Here is a 15,945-nt window from a genome sequence, read left to right as displayed (position 1 = left end):
AAAAAAAATTAAAAAACTTGATTTTAAAAAACCAAAAAAAATTAAAAAACTTGATTTTCAAAAAACCAAAAAAATTAAAAAACTTGATTTTCAAAAAACCAAAAAAATTAAAAAACTTGATTTTCAAAAAACCAAAAAAATTAAAAAACTTGATTTGAAAAAACCAAAAAAAATAATATACAAACTTTATTAAAAAAAAATAATAAAAACACAAATAACTTGATAAAAAAAAAAAACAAACAAAAAAATTGCTTTAAAAAAAAAAAAAACCAAACAAAACTTGATTTTCCCAAAACAAAAAAATAAGCCTGTTTGTGAAAATCAAAAAGTCAAAAATATTTTTTTGTGGATTAGGTATAAATATTTAGATCTAATTATATTTTGCTACATTATTAAGATATCATTCTATTTTTGTCTATGAACATTTTCTACTAAATGCAGAACTGAATGCATAACAACCATTAATAAAAACATCTCCTTATAGGAATTAAATAAATGTGTGGTTTGTTATTTCAAGGCTCAGTATCATTTTAGTTATAATTGTAAAAAAGTTGTTTACAGTGGCAATGGAGCTTATTTAGACATTTAAAATTACAATACAGTTGGCACTACAACTGCTCGACCATAACCTAGGAGACAGCCCAAAAGAAAGGCAAGCAATAAATATAATGCAAGATTTCATCAATAATTTTTTTATTGTCAAAAATTATATATCCTGGCCCATTGCAATGGCCCCCCTACCCATAAAATAATTAACATATTGCTGTCTAACTTGACGGGCACTTTGGGGGGCCAAGCCAGTACGGACAGTATCCAGGCCTGTAAGGTTGGCTTCTATTTGTCCGGCCTCAGGCCCAACTGTGCCTATATAATTTGGAGAATGCTTATTTAAAAAGTTGTGCAGAATGCAGCACGATAAAATGATAAAATTAAGTTTGTATTCCGCCAAATTAATGGCTGTTTGAAACAGGCGGAACCGGCTGGCCAGAATTCCAAACGCATTCTCAACCACTCTTCTAGCTCTGGCCAGCCGGTAATTAAAAACCCTCCTCTCCGGGGTGAGGGTTCTTTGGGGGAATGGCCTCATGAGGTGCTTGCTGAGAGCAAAGGCTTCATCGGCAATGAAGACAAAGGGGAGTCCTTCCACGTTATCCTCATCAGGTGGCAATCCCAGGCCACCACTCTGGAGACGCTGGCAGAACTCCGTCTGGGCAAATACTCCTCCATCCGACATCCGGTCATTCTTCCCCACGTCCACATATAAAAAATCATAGTGTGCCGACACCACCGCCATTAAAACAATACTGTGGAACCCCTTATAATTAAAATAATATGACCCCGAATGGGGTGGTGGCACAATGTGGACATGTTTCCCATCTATAGCCCCTCCACAATTGGGAAAGTCCCAACGGCTGGCAAAATGGGATGCCACAGTCTGCCATTCCTGTGGCGTTGAAGGAAACTGGGAAATCAAACAAGAAAACCAAAATCAATTAATTTTGAAGCTAACATTGCAAGAAAATTAGACAATTAAAAACATTATTCCCCAGCATCAGTATAACATTCAATAATTTAATTGTTCTGGAATAACTAATATGGAAAGGCACACTTATCAGATTGCTCACCCCCTCTGATGGAACATTGATTACATTTTAGGGGGTTGTGAAATCCCTAAAAAAAATTACTTTTAGGACACGCAGGAATTTAGGGACTAAAAAGGCTACAAGACTGCAGTTGTCGCACTCTGCAGGTGCAGTTGCTAACCAGCTTACAGTAAATGAGGTAATGTAAAAAGGCATTCATGTTGCAAGGAGTACACAATCACATGCAAGGGCAATTAATGAAAACACTTTGAGGCTTGCATATGATTTGATGATGGAAATCAGCAGAGCTTCTGCTCATTTACTAAAGCACTGGAACAAATGCACTTGTAGAGTGCACATGCATTTTGCAAAGTGCAACATATATTTGCTTTAGACAAATCAACACCACAGAACATTCCAGCAAATTTTAACGAGGGTGGGGGTGGGGGGGTTGTGAAATCTAGATAATTGCTCATTAGCAGCACACTATTTGGAGTGAGTTTAGGTGGGGGGGGGGGGGGGGTTGTGAAATCTAGATAATTGCTCATTAGCAGCACACTAAATACACTCAAACAAAATACATTCCAAATGAGTAGACTAGGTGGATATGTTCCCATCACTTCATGCTGGGAAGGTAGGTTATTGAAGGAAAATATACATGCATGACAAAAAATAACAGGAAAAAATTCCAGCATGTGTGAGGATAAAAAGGGGACATTCACACTATATTGCAATGATGGTAAGTAGTGTTTGAAGCAAGAAATACATCACATTATCAAAGATTACATAAAAGAACATGTGATGCTAATAAAAGAAAAATATCTTACCTTAATATAGTCCTTCTGCAGGACCTGTATGATGGCAGAACAGGTCTCTGGGATAATGATCCCCAGAGCCTGGGGGGAGATGCCTGTCGAGAACTTAAGGTCCTGCAGGCTTCTCCCTGTGGCCAAATACCGCAAGGTAGCGACCAGCCTCTGCTCCGGAGTGATGGCTTGCCTCATGCAGGTATCCTGCCTGCTGATATAGGGGGTCAGCAAAGCCAACAAACGGTCAAAAACGGGGTCCGTCATCCGGAGAAAGTTCCTGAAATCCTCAGGATTATTCTCACGGATCTCACGGAGCAAAGGCATGTGACAGAACTGGTCACGCTGAAGCAACCAATTCTTGGTCCATGAACTCCTCCTCGCCCTGTTCATGGACTGGTCTTGGGCTGAAGAATAAACTACAGCACCAAGCACATACAATGCACGAGCTCTACGACGAGTACGTACAGGTAACATGGCTTCAAAATGGTCGGCTGGTCAGAACGCACTAAACAGAACGCACTGAAGAACAGCAAGGCCTGTGAAGAACGACCTGAAAATCAGGAACGAGCGGCCAATAAAACAAAGATTTCTCAATGCCAACTGACCAAACGCACTGAAAAGCAGATACAAACCTCACAAGCACAGACTGAACAACAGTTAAAACGAACTGAAAAATACGAGTCTCACAAGCGCGAATCGTCTCTCACCAAACTTCTACTAACACGAGATAAACACGAGATTAGCAGAAGGAGCCCAAAGGGTGTCGTACGGGCTATTGAACTTCCGTTTTATAGTCTCGTCGGACTTGGTGTACATCACCGCGTACTAGGCTGTCGTACTTTTGTGTGGTCGTGTGTGCGCAAGTCCGTTCGTAAGAAAGTCTGCCGCAAGTCCGCCGAAGGTACGTCGGAAGTATGTCGGACAGGCTGTCGGACTTTTGTAGACGAAAAGTCCGACCGTGTGTACGCGGCATAAAAGTAACGAAAGTGACAATTCTGCAACTGAGCAAATTTCAGTGTTTTTGATTTGATTACATTATTGAATCATTTTTATTATTATTATATTATTATTTGGTATGATTATTTATAGTTATTTATTATATTATAATTTATTATTTTGTTTTTCAAACTTTATCATACTCGGGATGTCTACTAGACTCTGGTTTGGACAGATTTAAGAGAATTATTCCTAATGCCGCGTACACACGGTCGGACTTTTCGTCTACAAAAGTCCAACGGACGCTGACGGACTAAAGCTGGCTGGTAATCCGATCGTGTGTGGGCTTCTCCGGACTTTCAACGGACTTTTTCAGCCTCAAATCCGACGGACTTTAGATTTGAAACATGCTTCAAATCTTTCCGACGGACTCGAGTCCGGTCGAAAAATCCGCTCGTCTGTATGCTAGTCTGACGGACAAAAACCCACGCTAGGGCAGCTATTGGCTACTGGCTATCAACTTCCTTATTTTAGTCCGGTGTACGTCATCATGTAAGAATTAGAGGGACTTTTGTGTGATCGTGTGTAGGCAAGTCTGTTCGTTAGAAAGTCCGCCGCAAGTCCGTCGAAAGTCCGTTGAAAGTCTGTCGGACAGGCTGTCGGACTTTTGTAGCTGAAAAGTCCGACCGTGTGTACGCCCCATTAGAATTTCAGGCCTACAATATAAAACGCCAAATTTCCATGCAAAATAATTGTACCGCTTTCAGCACCTAAAATCTGAAATAATCATACCACCAGGGAGGTTAAATGCAGATTACTGGTGTTAAAAAATGAATTTGTATCTAATAATCTTGAAAAAAAAAAACGTTTTTCTTAGAAACACTAAGAAAATGTACATAATATTTAAATTGCACATAAAAGCTGTTCATGTTACCTGAGGATTTGCAGCCATGATTGTATAATTTCCATCATCATCATTATTGGCAAATTCTATATGTAAAGAACATGATCCATCTGCTTCTCTCCTCATTTTACAGTGTTCATTTTTCTTTGAAATCTGTTTCCCATCTTTAAACCAGTATACCTAAAACAGTTACAATGTCAAAAACATAATATAACATTAGCTTTAACCTGTTACATTTAAAAACAGTACAGGTGATCAGAGATTGGTAAATCCGGTGCTGTGACCTCTAGCTCAGTACAGGCTGTAGTGGATTTTGCCATTTCATTTATGGGCAGTGTACACAAAGTTGATCTTGTTTTTTTTGGTAGATGCTGGAGAGTTAAAGTGATTGTAAAGTCTCCACGTTTTTTTTTACCTTAATGCATTTAGGTGAAAAACCTTCTGTGCTGCAGCCTCCCCCAGAGCCCCCCCCCCCTTTTTCTTACCTCAACCTGTCAATTCCAGCGATGAGCACAAGCACAGTAGCTCCAGGCGCTGTTTCCGTTCCTCATTGGATAGATTGAGAGCAGCAGGAGCCATTGGCTTCCGCTGCTCTCAATCAAATCCAGTGACACAAGAGTGGGGGCGGGGCCGAGTCCTGCTGTCTGTGTCAATGGACACAGCAGCAGGACTTGTGATAGCACCCGCATGTGTGCCCCCATGGAAAGCGGCTCTCTGTGGGGGCACCCATTGAAGAGGAGGAGCCAGGAGCGCCGCTGGGGCACCCCAGAAGAAAAGTAACCCTTACACAGAGCAGGTAAGTATAACATGTTATATAAAAAAAAACGAACCTTTACAATCACTTTAAACCACTTAGCAGTGGGAACCTTCGAGAACCATTGGGAACCTTCGAGAACCATATTGGTAATATCTCTACAATTAAATCCTGGGTCTGCATATTTATTTTTCATTTATTCTATATCAGAAAATGCAACACAGATTTTTCTGTTGAATATCCAAGACCTATAAGAAGCCAAGGGCTGACTCTGCCAACCAGGATCTGGCCCTTTAAAATAAAAATGAATTGTAAAAGCAGAAAGTTTTTTGTCCTAATGCATTCTATGCATTAAGATAAAAAACCTTCTGTTTGTAGCAGCCTCCCCAGCACTCCTAATACTTACCTGAGCCCCATCTCTCTCCAGCGATGTCCACGAGTGTTAGCCATCCGGGCTCTGCTCCTGATTGGCTGAGACACAGCAGCAGCGCCATTGGCTCCCGCAGCTGTCAATCAATGTCAGTTAGCCAGGGGGAGAGCGGGGCCGGGTCGGGGCTCTGTGTCTGAATGGACACACAGAGCTGTGACTCGGGTCGGGTGCCCCCATAGAAAGCTGTTTGCTGTGGGGGCACTCGACAGGAGGGAGGGGCCAGGAGCACCAAAGAGGGACCCGAGAAGAGGAGGATCCATGCTGCTCTGTGCAAAACCACTGCACAGAGCAAGTAAGTATAACATGTTTTTTATTTTAAATAAAAACAAAACAAGACTTTACAATCACTTTAAGTAGATGGAGGCTGTACAACTAGCACTACACCATAATTACAAATAAACCCCATTTTTCTTATGAAGCCTGCTCTTATTACTCATGTCTAGTGCTAAATATGAGGCCACCTCTGAGTATACCTAAAGTATACCTAAAAAAAGCATTCTGATTTAAGTTTTGGATAGAGTGGAGAGGGATTGCAACCTCTGTTGCATTTTTACTGCTGTAAGGGAGATTTATTGCCTCTATTTGTCCGTTTTTCATTATTACTGAGAGTAAAAATAAAGTTTGAGTGGTCACCAGAACCAGAATAGAATGGAACCTTCCAATGGGGAAACTAGTATTGGTGACCCTGGTGACAACCAGGATTTCTCTCATTTTGGAGGGATTACCACTCATTTCCTGTCTGGCTATGGGACAGGACATAAAGGGAAATCTTCCCAATGGGACAAAGATGGTAAGAAAATAACTCTAACAGCTACGCTATCCAAAAAAAAAAAAACCTTTGCCTTTAGTTGTACTTTATTTCACACACTATTGCTACATATGACTGTCATTTATACCAAAAGTTTCTGTTTGTTATAATGATACAGATACTGAAGACATTCTAGGTTTGGTTTTTACAAGAGAAGAATGTTTTTTTTATTTTATTTTTATAGAAATCATACTTACCTAGGTGGATGCAGCATCTTTCCCCCGCCGGCTCAAAGTCTGGGTTCACACTTATGCAATGTGAATGGGTGCGATTCACATGCAAATTTTTTCTGGAGTTCAGTGCGATTTTGCATTGAGATTTGTGCTAAGGACAGTGTAGATGTAATGCAAATTGAATGCGTTTTTCGGATGGTATTAGGAGCAGCTGCGATTTCTGCAAGGGGGGGATATGTAAAAATCTACACAGGAAAAGCAGTATTCGCACACATCTGAACACAAGATGCAATTTCATGTCATTTTCCATTGATGTCTATGGAGAGGAAAAACTCACACAAGACTCTTTTTGTTGCTGCATTGCATTCGCATAGCAATCACAATGCATAGATGTGAATGACTCTCATTGAACATTGTTTTTGCATGACATGCAAATCTAGGCTTTTTGTAACGCATCAAATTTGCAACAAATTTGCATCAGTGTGAACCAGCACTAAGACTGAGAACCAAGCGATCAAAGACCGCTGATCGATCAGTTCTCAGTGCCCTGTGAGTCATTGCTGTCTGCTCTGCTTGCCCCCTGTGCGCTCAATGCAGCATTGGGCTGTGGAGGGGGCAGGAGCGGTTAGCTCAGGCTCTCAGCAGGTCGCTGAGAGGCTGAGCCAGGTGCCAGTTCAGGCTCCTGGCTGGATCCTGACCATATGGTCATGATCTTTCCCCAGCCTAGACTGGCTCTGTGATGTCAGCCAACAGCAGGCTTCAGCCCGCTGTCAGCTGAAAATAGGTCACAGGAGTGCAGGACAAATTGCACTCCTGTGATCCACAGGAGAGGTACAGCCAAACAAGCTTTGGCTGTTCTTCTCCTTTAATGTCTAGTTAAAGCGGTTACAAACAGCCAATGCTTAAAAAAAAAAACCTGCAAGGCAATGGCATAATGTGCTAGTATGCATCGCATACTAGCACATTATGAAATACTCACCTTGGAACAAAAGCTCTCCAGTGCTGTAAAGTCACCTCTGAGAGGGCTGACATGTTCCCTCCTCTGTCTTTCTGGTTTGCGAGCTCCGGCTATGTTATTGGCTGGAGCCGCAATGACCTCACCCTCGCGCATGTGCATGGGAGCCGCCGTTTCTGGCATGGGTTTTGAACGTCCGGTCCTATAAGCTAGATCTTTAGAGGGCATGCGCTGCTGATGTCATTGGCTGCATGCAGTCTGAATCTCTCCTAAACTGTGCATGTGTAGGAGATATTCACAGTACCTACAGGTAAGCCTCATTATAGGCTTACCTGTAGGTACAATTGGTAGCACAGAGTTAACTACCACTTTAGTAGATTGGTCGAATGTGACCTAAAAAGATTATCACAGATAAAGATACAAGTATGCTTTATTTTTTACACTGGTGTGGTGATAACAGCCAGAAGTGGCTTATCCAATAATTTAAGAAGACACTACAGTGGTTTTAGGTTAACTGTATTTATGTATTTTTAAACTGTATAAGCTGATAGACATTTATAAAAATCTATTTTAAAATTAAAGCAGTGTTAAAATCTTGTTTTTTTGTTTTTTTAAATAACAAACACGTTATTTTGCACAGAGCAGCCCAGATTCTCCTCTTCTCGGGTTCCATGTCAGTGCTCCTGGCCCCCCTCCTGCCGTGGCTGTGATTAACAGCCGCGGGCGCCAATGGCTCTCACTGCTGGTAAAAGACAATCAGGAGTGCGATTCACTGGAGAGCCAAGACTCTTGTGGAGATCACTGGATTGAGAGGGGGCTCAGGTAAGTATTGGGTAGGGGGGGGCTGTGGAGGACATAGAATGCACAAAGGTATAAAACCTTGTCACTTTACAACCACTTTAAACATTGGATTCAGGATGTTTTCATTCTCTCATATATGCAGTGCATGCCGTGCTATCTTAGAAGAAAGACAGAAGATCCAGAGGAGACTGGAAACTGACTAAAACTAATTCCAGACTAAAACTGGAGAGTGCAAAATACGGTGCAGCTCTGCATAGAAACCAATCAGCTGCCAGTTTTATTTTTGTCAAAGCTTAATTGAACAAGCTAATATTAGAAGCTGATTGGCTACCATGCACAGCTGCAATAGGTTTTGCACTCGCTAAGTTCTATGTGTGTCCTGAGATCCTGTAATTCTGTACACTACAGCACAACAGAAAATCATTACTCTGAAATTCAGGAGCATCAGATTTGGACTTGCCACCAGCTGGCTACAAAAGGGTAAATGTGAAACATTTAAATGCAGTTACACTTGAATAAATGTATATAAAAGAACTATTGTCTACTCCTGAACATATTACATTCGAGAAAACATATGTAAAACACTATTCATTCTCTTTAAGCGCTCCAAACTATTTCACTTACTTTGGGTATAGGTATCCCAACAACTTTGCACGTAAATGTGACTGATGCACCTTCTACAACACGGAAATGTTTCAGTCTACGATCGAAGATAGGTGCAATGCATTTTCCTGTAGGGATCTCATCATGTTCTACTTCATCATCTGATTCATCTACCGGGGTACGCTCCAAGCGAAATTCTATCTCATTCATCAGCCTCTGTTCGAAACTTGATATTTTATATTCCTACAAGTATGGAAATTTAACAGCTGGTTAAAGCTTGTAGGAGGAGTTTTCTTTCTGCACTGACTGCAGGACCCCTGACCCTCTATCTGCACAGTACTGATTGGTCCTGTGCCCAAGAAAAAAAAAAAAAAACTCTCTAGCAATGCACACCAAACTGAGCTTGTGCAGCCTGTCCCTGGCTCTGTATTACCAGGTAATATATTGAGGACAGGCAAAGGAGGAGAGGATCAGAGGAGACAGGATCAAACAGCCTTTTTACACAATGCAGAGTATTAACCCCTTAGGTTCCACAATGAATATAGCGAGCCTACTTTACTGCATATATAGACTAATGCTACTGTTGTGGGTTTAGTAACACTTTAATTATACTGTTCTTCAAGTTGCAATTTCGTTGAAACCTCTGTAAGGGATTGATGCTCCCGAAGTGAGATCTCCTATTGGTGTTGGACTTTTTTGCATCAGATGCCTTCAACCAAAGTGACCCCCTGTGGTACCTCTCGCTGAAAACTGCTTTCCTTGTGGCAATTGCATCAGCCAGAATAATGTTGATATTAGCGACCTTGGGGTTTAAAGAACCTTTTCTTACCATTTCCCGGACAGGGTGGTACTCATGCCAATGCTCGAATTTGTGCCTAAAGTAGCCTTCAGAGTCCATATCACACAAGAAGTTGTCCTTCCTATGTCCCTTTTGGGGAGTACCCAAGAAGTTAGCCCATTGGATGTGGACAAAGCTTTAAAATGTTACATCAAGGTGACTTCTGGCATCAGGAAGTCGGAGCACCTATTTGTTATTCCAGGATTCCAGGTGGAGCGCACAATGATTTTACGGCTTCAAACAAGATTATTACCTCTTGGTTGGTGAAGCTCATCTCCTAGGCCTACAAGTTGAAAGGATTGGCTATGCCAGGGGGATCACAGCACTCTCCACCAGAAGGGTCTCGACCTTGTGAGTGGCAGCAGGCCGATTGTTCCCAGAGATGATATGCATGGCAGCTACGTGGGTGTCAATATAGAAGCAGCCTCAATGACAGTTGAATTTGGCAGAGGCATCCTGGCATCTGCTTTTAGCCAGAACTAAGGAGTGTGTAGCATTATCCCTCCCCTGTGTGGCTAGTTAGTTCCCAGCTGTACTGACATGGAGCCATCAGGAAAAATAGAAAATTGAATCACAGATACTTACCGTAATTTTCCTTTCCTGACAAGTTCCATGTCACCGCTATTCCCACCCAGCTTGGTAGGACTAGTTACAGAACGCCGAGGCTGTAGGTGGGCTCAAATTTATGAGTTAGGTTCTGGAGGCATGGGGGGCAGGACCCATACCCAGATGTGCTGACATGGAGCCATTAGGAATGGAAAATGATGGTAAGTATCTGTAATTAAATTTTCCGTTTTCTGCTAGTCTGTCTAACATAGAATCGCTACTGAAGTGAAAATCCTCAACTTTTGAAAAGTTGATTTTTCGAAAACTATCTTAATATACATACTTGTTCTGGACCACTCAGAAAAAATGGGACATAAGGTGTCAAAATAAACAGCCAGGAAAATATTCCCTGCAATGGCACCCCACTCCAGATTTTTTTCATGACAGGTTAATCCTAAAATAACACCTGGTTATCCTACCAGGTAATTCCTTGTTTAGGCACTTCCTGTTACAAAGTGTTCATTTGCTCCTGCCTCCTAATTGTGCTCCTGCATTGTCACCTTATCTTGTGCATCTCTGATTGAGATTATAAGTGGTCATGCTGATATACAGGCATACAGGTATTGTCCACTGCTGCCATTGTCAGGAAGCCAGTGCAGAGGAGCTGACACTAGTGTGAGTGCATGTAGACAGGAAGTGGCTTTAAGATGCTGGGAGTGGAATCATGAAGTTAGGGTTTAAATCTACTTTAAAGCCACAGGATTAGCATGAAAGCCAAGCAGTGAACATTTTCAAGAGGATGACATAATCACTATATAATAGACATTACACACCTGTTGCCGAGGGAGTGCATCCTCTCTAAATGAGAGTTTCTTTTCTAACTCCCGTACCACCAAATTCTTATTTTCACGAATTTGATCTTGAGGTGTAAACCTTACAAGATTTAAATTTTTCTTTAGTGTAGCTTGAAGAGGCCTGGGATTAAAAAGACATTGTATTGTTACTATATTATAATCTGTTATTTGAATCACATCTAGTTCTAGGAACAGAATAAAATGATCTAAAACTGCATTCTGTTGACTAAAGATATTAGACATCTACCAATACAGGGGTATAGACATGATTACTTGAACATCTGCACATTTAGTTTTCTTGTTTGTTTTTTTTAAACTAAATCTGTTTTTAGTTATCCTGGCCAGCTTCACATCAGCACACCTGGGTTTACTCCTCTTATGGACACTCAGCACCATCTTTACCCTAGCACATAAACAGAGTCCCTCCCGCTCCCTCTTGTTCTCCTTTTTTGGTTGACTCCAGGCCACCAGAAACATGGAAATAGAGAGAGAAAGCATGGCGCTCCCCCCTGCCGAACCTCCCCACCCAGGTTCAGCCTCTCCTGGGGTTTGAAGGTCCAGAGTGATAGAGGTAAATCCTCTTAAAAACCCAGACACCCTTAGTGATGGGGCCACAGGCATAGATGGCTTAAAGAACTTTAAATTTCTATGGCTGTGGCGTGCTATTAGCAGGATCCTTCTCTCATCTGTCTCTCGTGTGCTCTACTAGGGCTACTCAGCCGCTCTCCTCTGCTATTCTGTAGGCTGGCGCTGATGTCATGAGTGGGGCGGGCTAGGATAGTAAGCAACAGGCATTGTTTAGCAACTGCCCTGCATAAAACTGGAAGCCGCAATGGTGGCGGCACGGAATGCCACAGTGACAGCAGCCCACTGTGTAGGTCAGTGTGCAGTGAGGCTGCTGAATGCTCTGGGCGGTGTAGATCCGGTTCTGGCCATTTTTAGTGTGCTTAAGTTTTTTCTTATTCTCTTTTCCCCTTCCTGATCTTCAATAAGCTCTCTGCTGTCACCCGGTGGAGCCTCTGCTTCATTGCCTCTCACCTGCAGGCTTTCTATCATGTACCAGGTGTTGGAGGCCAACGGAGTGAGGGCTTCCCTTGCGGCTAAGTTCCAGACCCCCCTGAGGGTGAAACAGGAGAGGTCAGGCCCAAAGTAGCATGGGTCGCCTGCTGGACTGTGTGCAGGAAGTTTCAGTGTACAGCTGGTGTGTTGGAGTGGAGTCAGCAGACAGGTGGCGCCCGTGAGATGTTGCAGGTCTGGGATAGTGCCAAAAATGGAGCAAGGTTGGAGGAAGCCACGGTCAGGAGCCAGGTGGGTGGCAGACGTGGTTAGGTGGATAGCTGACCTCAAACACAGGAAGCAGGAGGAGGTCAAGGTCAAGCCGGGTCGGTAACAGGAGACACAGGAACAGGAATATCATAGAGGTAACACACTGGAGGAGCCAAAGATCAACCAGCAACTGTAATCACTGACAGACTTCCTTATAAAGGCTCATTGGCACCAAAACTAGATTGGGACGTGCATGTCTGAGCACCAGCGCGCATGCGCGGTCCGGCGCACACTTGTGCGCACACGCGCACACCCATTCACCACTGTGAATGCGTGTGCACCGGTGCACATTGGTTATGTGCCAGTGAAAATTCCTGTGGCCATGTGAAGCACTGGCAGAGCTGCCTGGTCCTTGAGCACTTCTATTGCTGTTGGTGCCCTGACACTTTCGCTCTGGTGTGACCTGGTGAAATTACCGCCTTATTGCCGGTAAGCTATGAAGAAATCTTAAAGGGCTGGAAAATAAAAAAAGTTTATACTAATCTTACTTTTTTATCTTTAGCTATGAGCTTTCCACAGCTACACAAGGTACGAAGATAGTCGGAAAGGTAGGAGGGGGCTATGAGGGACAGGGAAAGAGTGCTTTACACCAGACTGACTAGGTGTTTGTCTTTTTGGAGCAAAAGCCCTAAAAAGAAACATTTATGAAAGGAAAAGATCCAACGCTCAATTTCACTGCAACCAGAACCACACTCTAGCCATATGCCTCACTCCCCAGGCGGGCCTCGCTGCAGTAAATCTCCAGCTGCAGAGCTAAAGAAGTCCGAGGGGCAGCCTGCTGAGGGCCTGTGTTGGGACCCGGAAAACTCCTGTGTGCCGAGTGCATTAAAGAAGTCCACAGATAAGGAGGTGGAGGCGATAAGAATCAAGGATTATATCCAGGCAGCCGTAGCCGATAGTATACATCTAGTTGCTAATACAAGCACGCCGAAGAGTAGGCCTAAAACAAGAGGTACCCCAGAACAGACAGTGGTTGTCTCCAGTGCTGGAAATATCTAAGGAATTTTACAAACGTTTGTTCGATATTCAATTTATAGATCCATATATCTGCTATAAAGGAAGCCATAGAATAGGAGTAAGACTCTCAGTCTCCAGAAAAGATAAAGAGATACTTTCCAAACCTGAAAAAGCAGGGAGCAACATTTCCGTTTATGATGGAAATCCGAGAATTTTTTGAGGATGAATGGGAAAAACCTAAGAACAAAACAAATACCCAAAATCGTTTTACTAAGCTATATCCATTTACAGCCACCAATGACGATTTTTGGGAGACACCGCCAGGGGTGGGCACAGCCTTGCAATGCCTGGCAAGGCAGGTATCTCTTCCCTTAGAAGACTCCACCACCTTTAAGGACCCAATGGATAGGCGAGCAGACGCAGATCCTAAGAAGATATACTCGGTGGCAGGTGCAGCCTGTCTTTCGATCATAGCGCTGACCTCCATTTGTAGGTCCTTAAAGGTATGAGTCACAAACGTGGAGACAGCACTAAGATCTGGAGTGGAGAGGGCCAGGATCATTACGGCATTGAAAGAACTAAGTCTGATAGCAGCTTTTCTGGCAGAAGCATCCACAGACCTTGTAAATTTGCTAGCGAGACTCATACAGCACTCTGTGATGGCGAAAATGAGAGGCAAGATCATATAGGCCCAGCCAGGCATATGAGAGGGGCCAATGGAGAGTAACGCAGAACTTATTTTTCAGGGGTGTGAAATCACGAGCAGCCCAGATGGCCAAGAAGGCCGAAGACCCTTTTTGACGGTGTAACCATCCAACTCTTTCAGATGGGCGCCAGGCTGACAGCCTTTTGGAGGGTATGGGCAGACCAATGGGTCAGGGACCAATGGGTCCAAAAGACAATAAAAATGAGCTACAAGACACTGTTTTTATGATAAGCCACTAAATATTTTCGTCCAGACAGACTGGCCACAAGATCGGAGGAAATGAGAATATTTGCTAGAATATGTAACCGAATTGCATTAGAAGAATGCAATTATATCAGCACCTCTACAAAAGCACAGAAAAGGAGTTTATTCACCAATCTTCTTGGTACCCAAGGTATCAGGGGACCTCAGACGAGACTTAGACTTAAGATCTCTGAACCTATTCATCGATCCCCAAGGATTCAGGATAGAATCAATATATACATCAGTGATACAGCCAGATAATTGGCTGATATCAATTTATCTGGCAGATGCGTAACTGCACATTCCAATAAACAAGCACCACCAGAGGTATCTGAGATTCACATTGGGAGAAGACCATTATCAATTCAGATGCTTGCCTTTTGGGATCAACACGGCTCCCAGAGTTTTCTCCAAAGTGCAACTAGCCACCATTGCAAACATTCGTCTAAGAAAGATAAGAATCTACCATTACTTGGATGATATCCTGATAGTAGCCCAATCAAGCGAAGAACTGACACGACAACGTGACCGGGTATTACAGATCCTCTCCAATTTCGGTTGGCTTGTAAATTCTCAAAAGAGACAATTAATACCATCTCAAAAGATGGAGTACCTGGGCCTGATTTTCGACACACAAAGAGGACAGATCTTCCTGCCCGATCGCAAAGTGGCCAAGCTGATAGCTTGCGTTGACAGTGTGATGAGATCACGTGTACTTTTAGTAAAAGACTGCATGACACTCCTGGGGATGTTTACGGAAGCAAAGCCCGCAGTACCCTGGGCGAAGTTTCACGCAAGAGCTTTTCAGATATCTTTCTCATGCTAGTGGAATGGCGCATCCCTAGAGCAGAGGATCCGTTTGCCAACACGAATCCACCAGAACCTTGCATGGTGGAGGTCACCGGACACCCTGTCGCGGGACACGTCCCTCAGCCCAGGAGATCTTCCCTCCTGTTCCTCTAATCTTGAAGACATTATTGAAGACTTTGAAAGAAGTGACACATGCCATCCTGATACTACCCTTCTAACCTCGAAGACTATTACAGATGGCGTTAAACCCAACAAAATCACTGCCCCTGAAGAGAGACCTACTGAAGCAGGCCAGTGGACCCATCTGAATCCAGGGAGGCTGCAATTAGCGGCCTGGCTCTTGAATTAACCAAATTACCACACTATTGAAGGCAAGGAAAGCCACATTGAACACCACATATTCCAGAATTAGGGGACAATTTTTATTCTTTGCTGGAGAATGAGGTTTCTCTCTAACAACTGCAGGGATCACAAATATGCTAGATTTTTTGCAATCAGCTCTAGAGATGGGCTTGGCCTACAATATGATTAAGGTACAGGTGTCAGCATTGTCAGCATTCACAGGCCGCAAGTGGGCAGAAGAGCCCTTAATAAGAAAATTTCTCAGGGCGACAATGAGAATACGACCTTGTAGGAGGAAGCTCTTCCCAACCTGGATCTTCGGCACAGTACTAAAGGCTTTGCTAACAACCTCCATTCGTTCCCACAGAGACATGTCTATTGTGGTTTCTAACAGCTAAATTAACCTCTCTTACAGCCATTACGTCAACCAAAAGGGTGTCAGAACTAGCAGCCCTATCTTGCAAAAACCTGCATTATTCTGGTGGATAAGGTTATTCTGAGGCCCTCACTAGCCTTAACCTCCAAGGTAACCTCTGAGTTTCACATAAATTAGTAGTCAATCGTACC

General features: G+C 43.1%; 1 protein-coding gene across 4 annotated transcripts in view; it reads right to left on the bottom strand.

Annotated features, from left to right (window-relative positions):
• Window positions 1-15,945, bottom strand: part of MYPN (myopalladin) — a 290,321-nt gene that overhangs the window by 21,246 nt on the left and 253,130 nt on the right. For all 4 annotated transcript variants that reach the window (XM_073596444.1, XM_073596445.1, XM_073596446.1 and 1 more), the window contains 3 exons: window positions 10,974-11,115; window positions 8,778-8,999; window positions 4,263-4,412 (listed from right to left, as the gene is read on the bottom strand). In XM_073596444.1, the coding sequence (XP_073452545.1) occupies window positions 4,263-4,412; window positions 8,778-8,999; window positions 10,974-11,115 (514 nt within the window). The remainder of the gene's footprint in view (window positions 1-4,262; window positions 4,413-8,777; window positions 9,000-10,973; window positions 11,116-15,945) is intronic.

This window comes from Aquarana catesbeiana, linkage group LG08 (assembly GCF_042186555.1).
Source record: "Aquarana catesbeiana isolate 2022-GZ linkage group LG08, ASM4218655v1, whole genome shotgun sequence".
NCBI lineage: Eukaryota > Metazoa > Chordata > Amphibia > Anura > Ranidae > Aquarana > Aquarana catesbeiana.
This window is presented reverse-complemented; position numbering and strand designations above follow the sequence as displayed.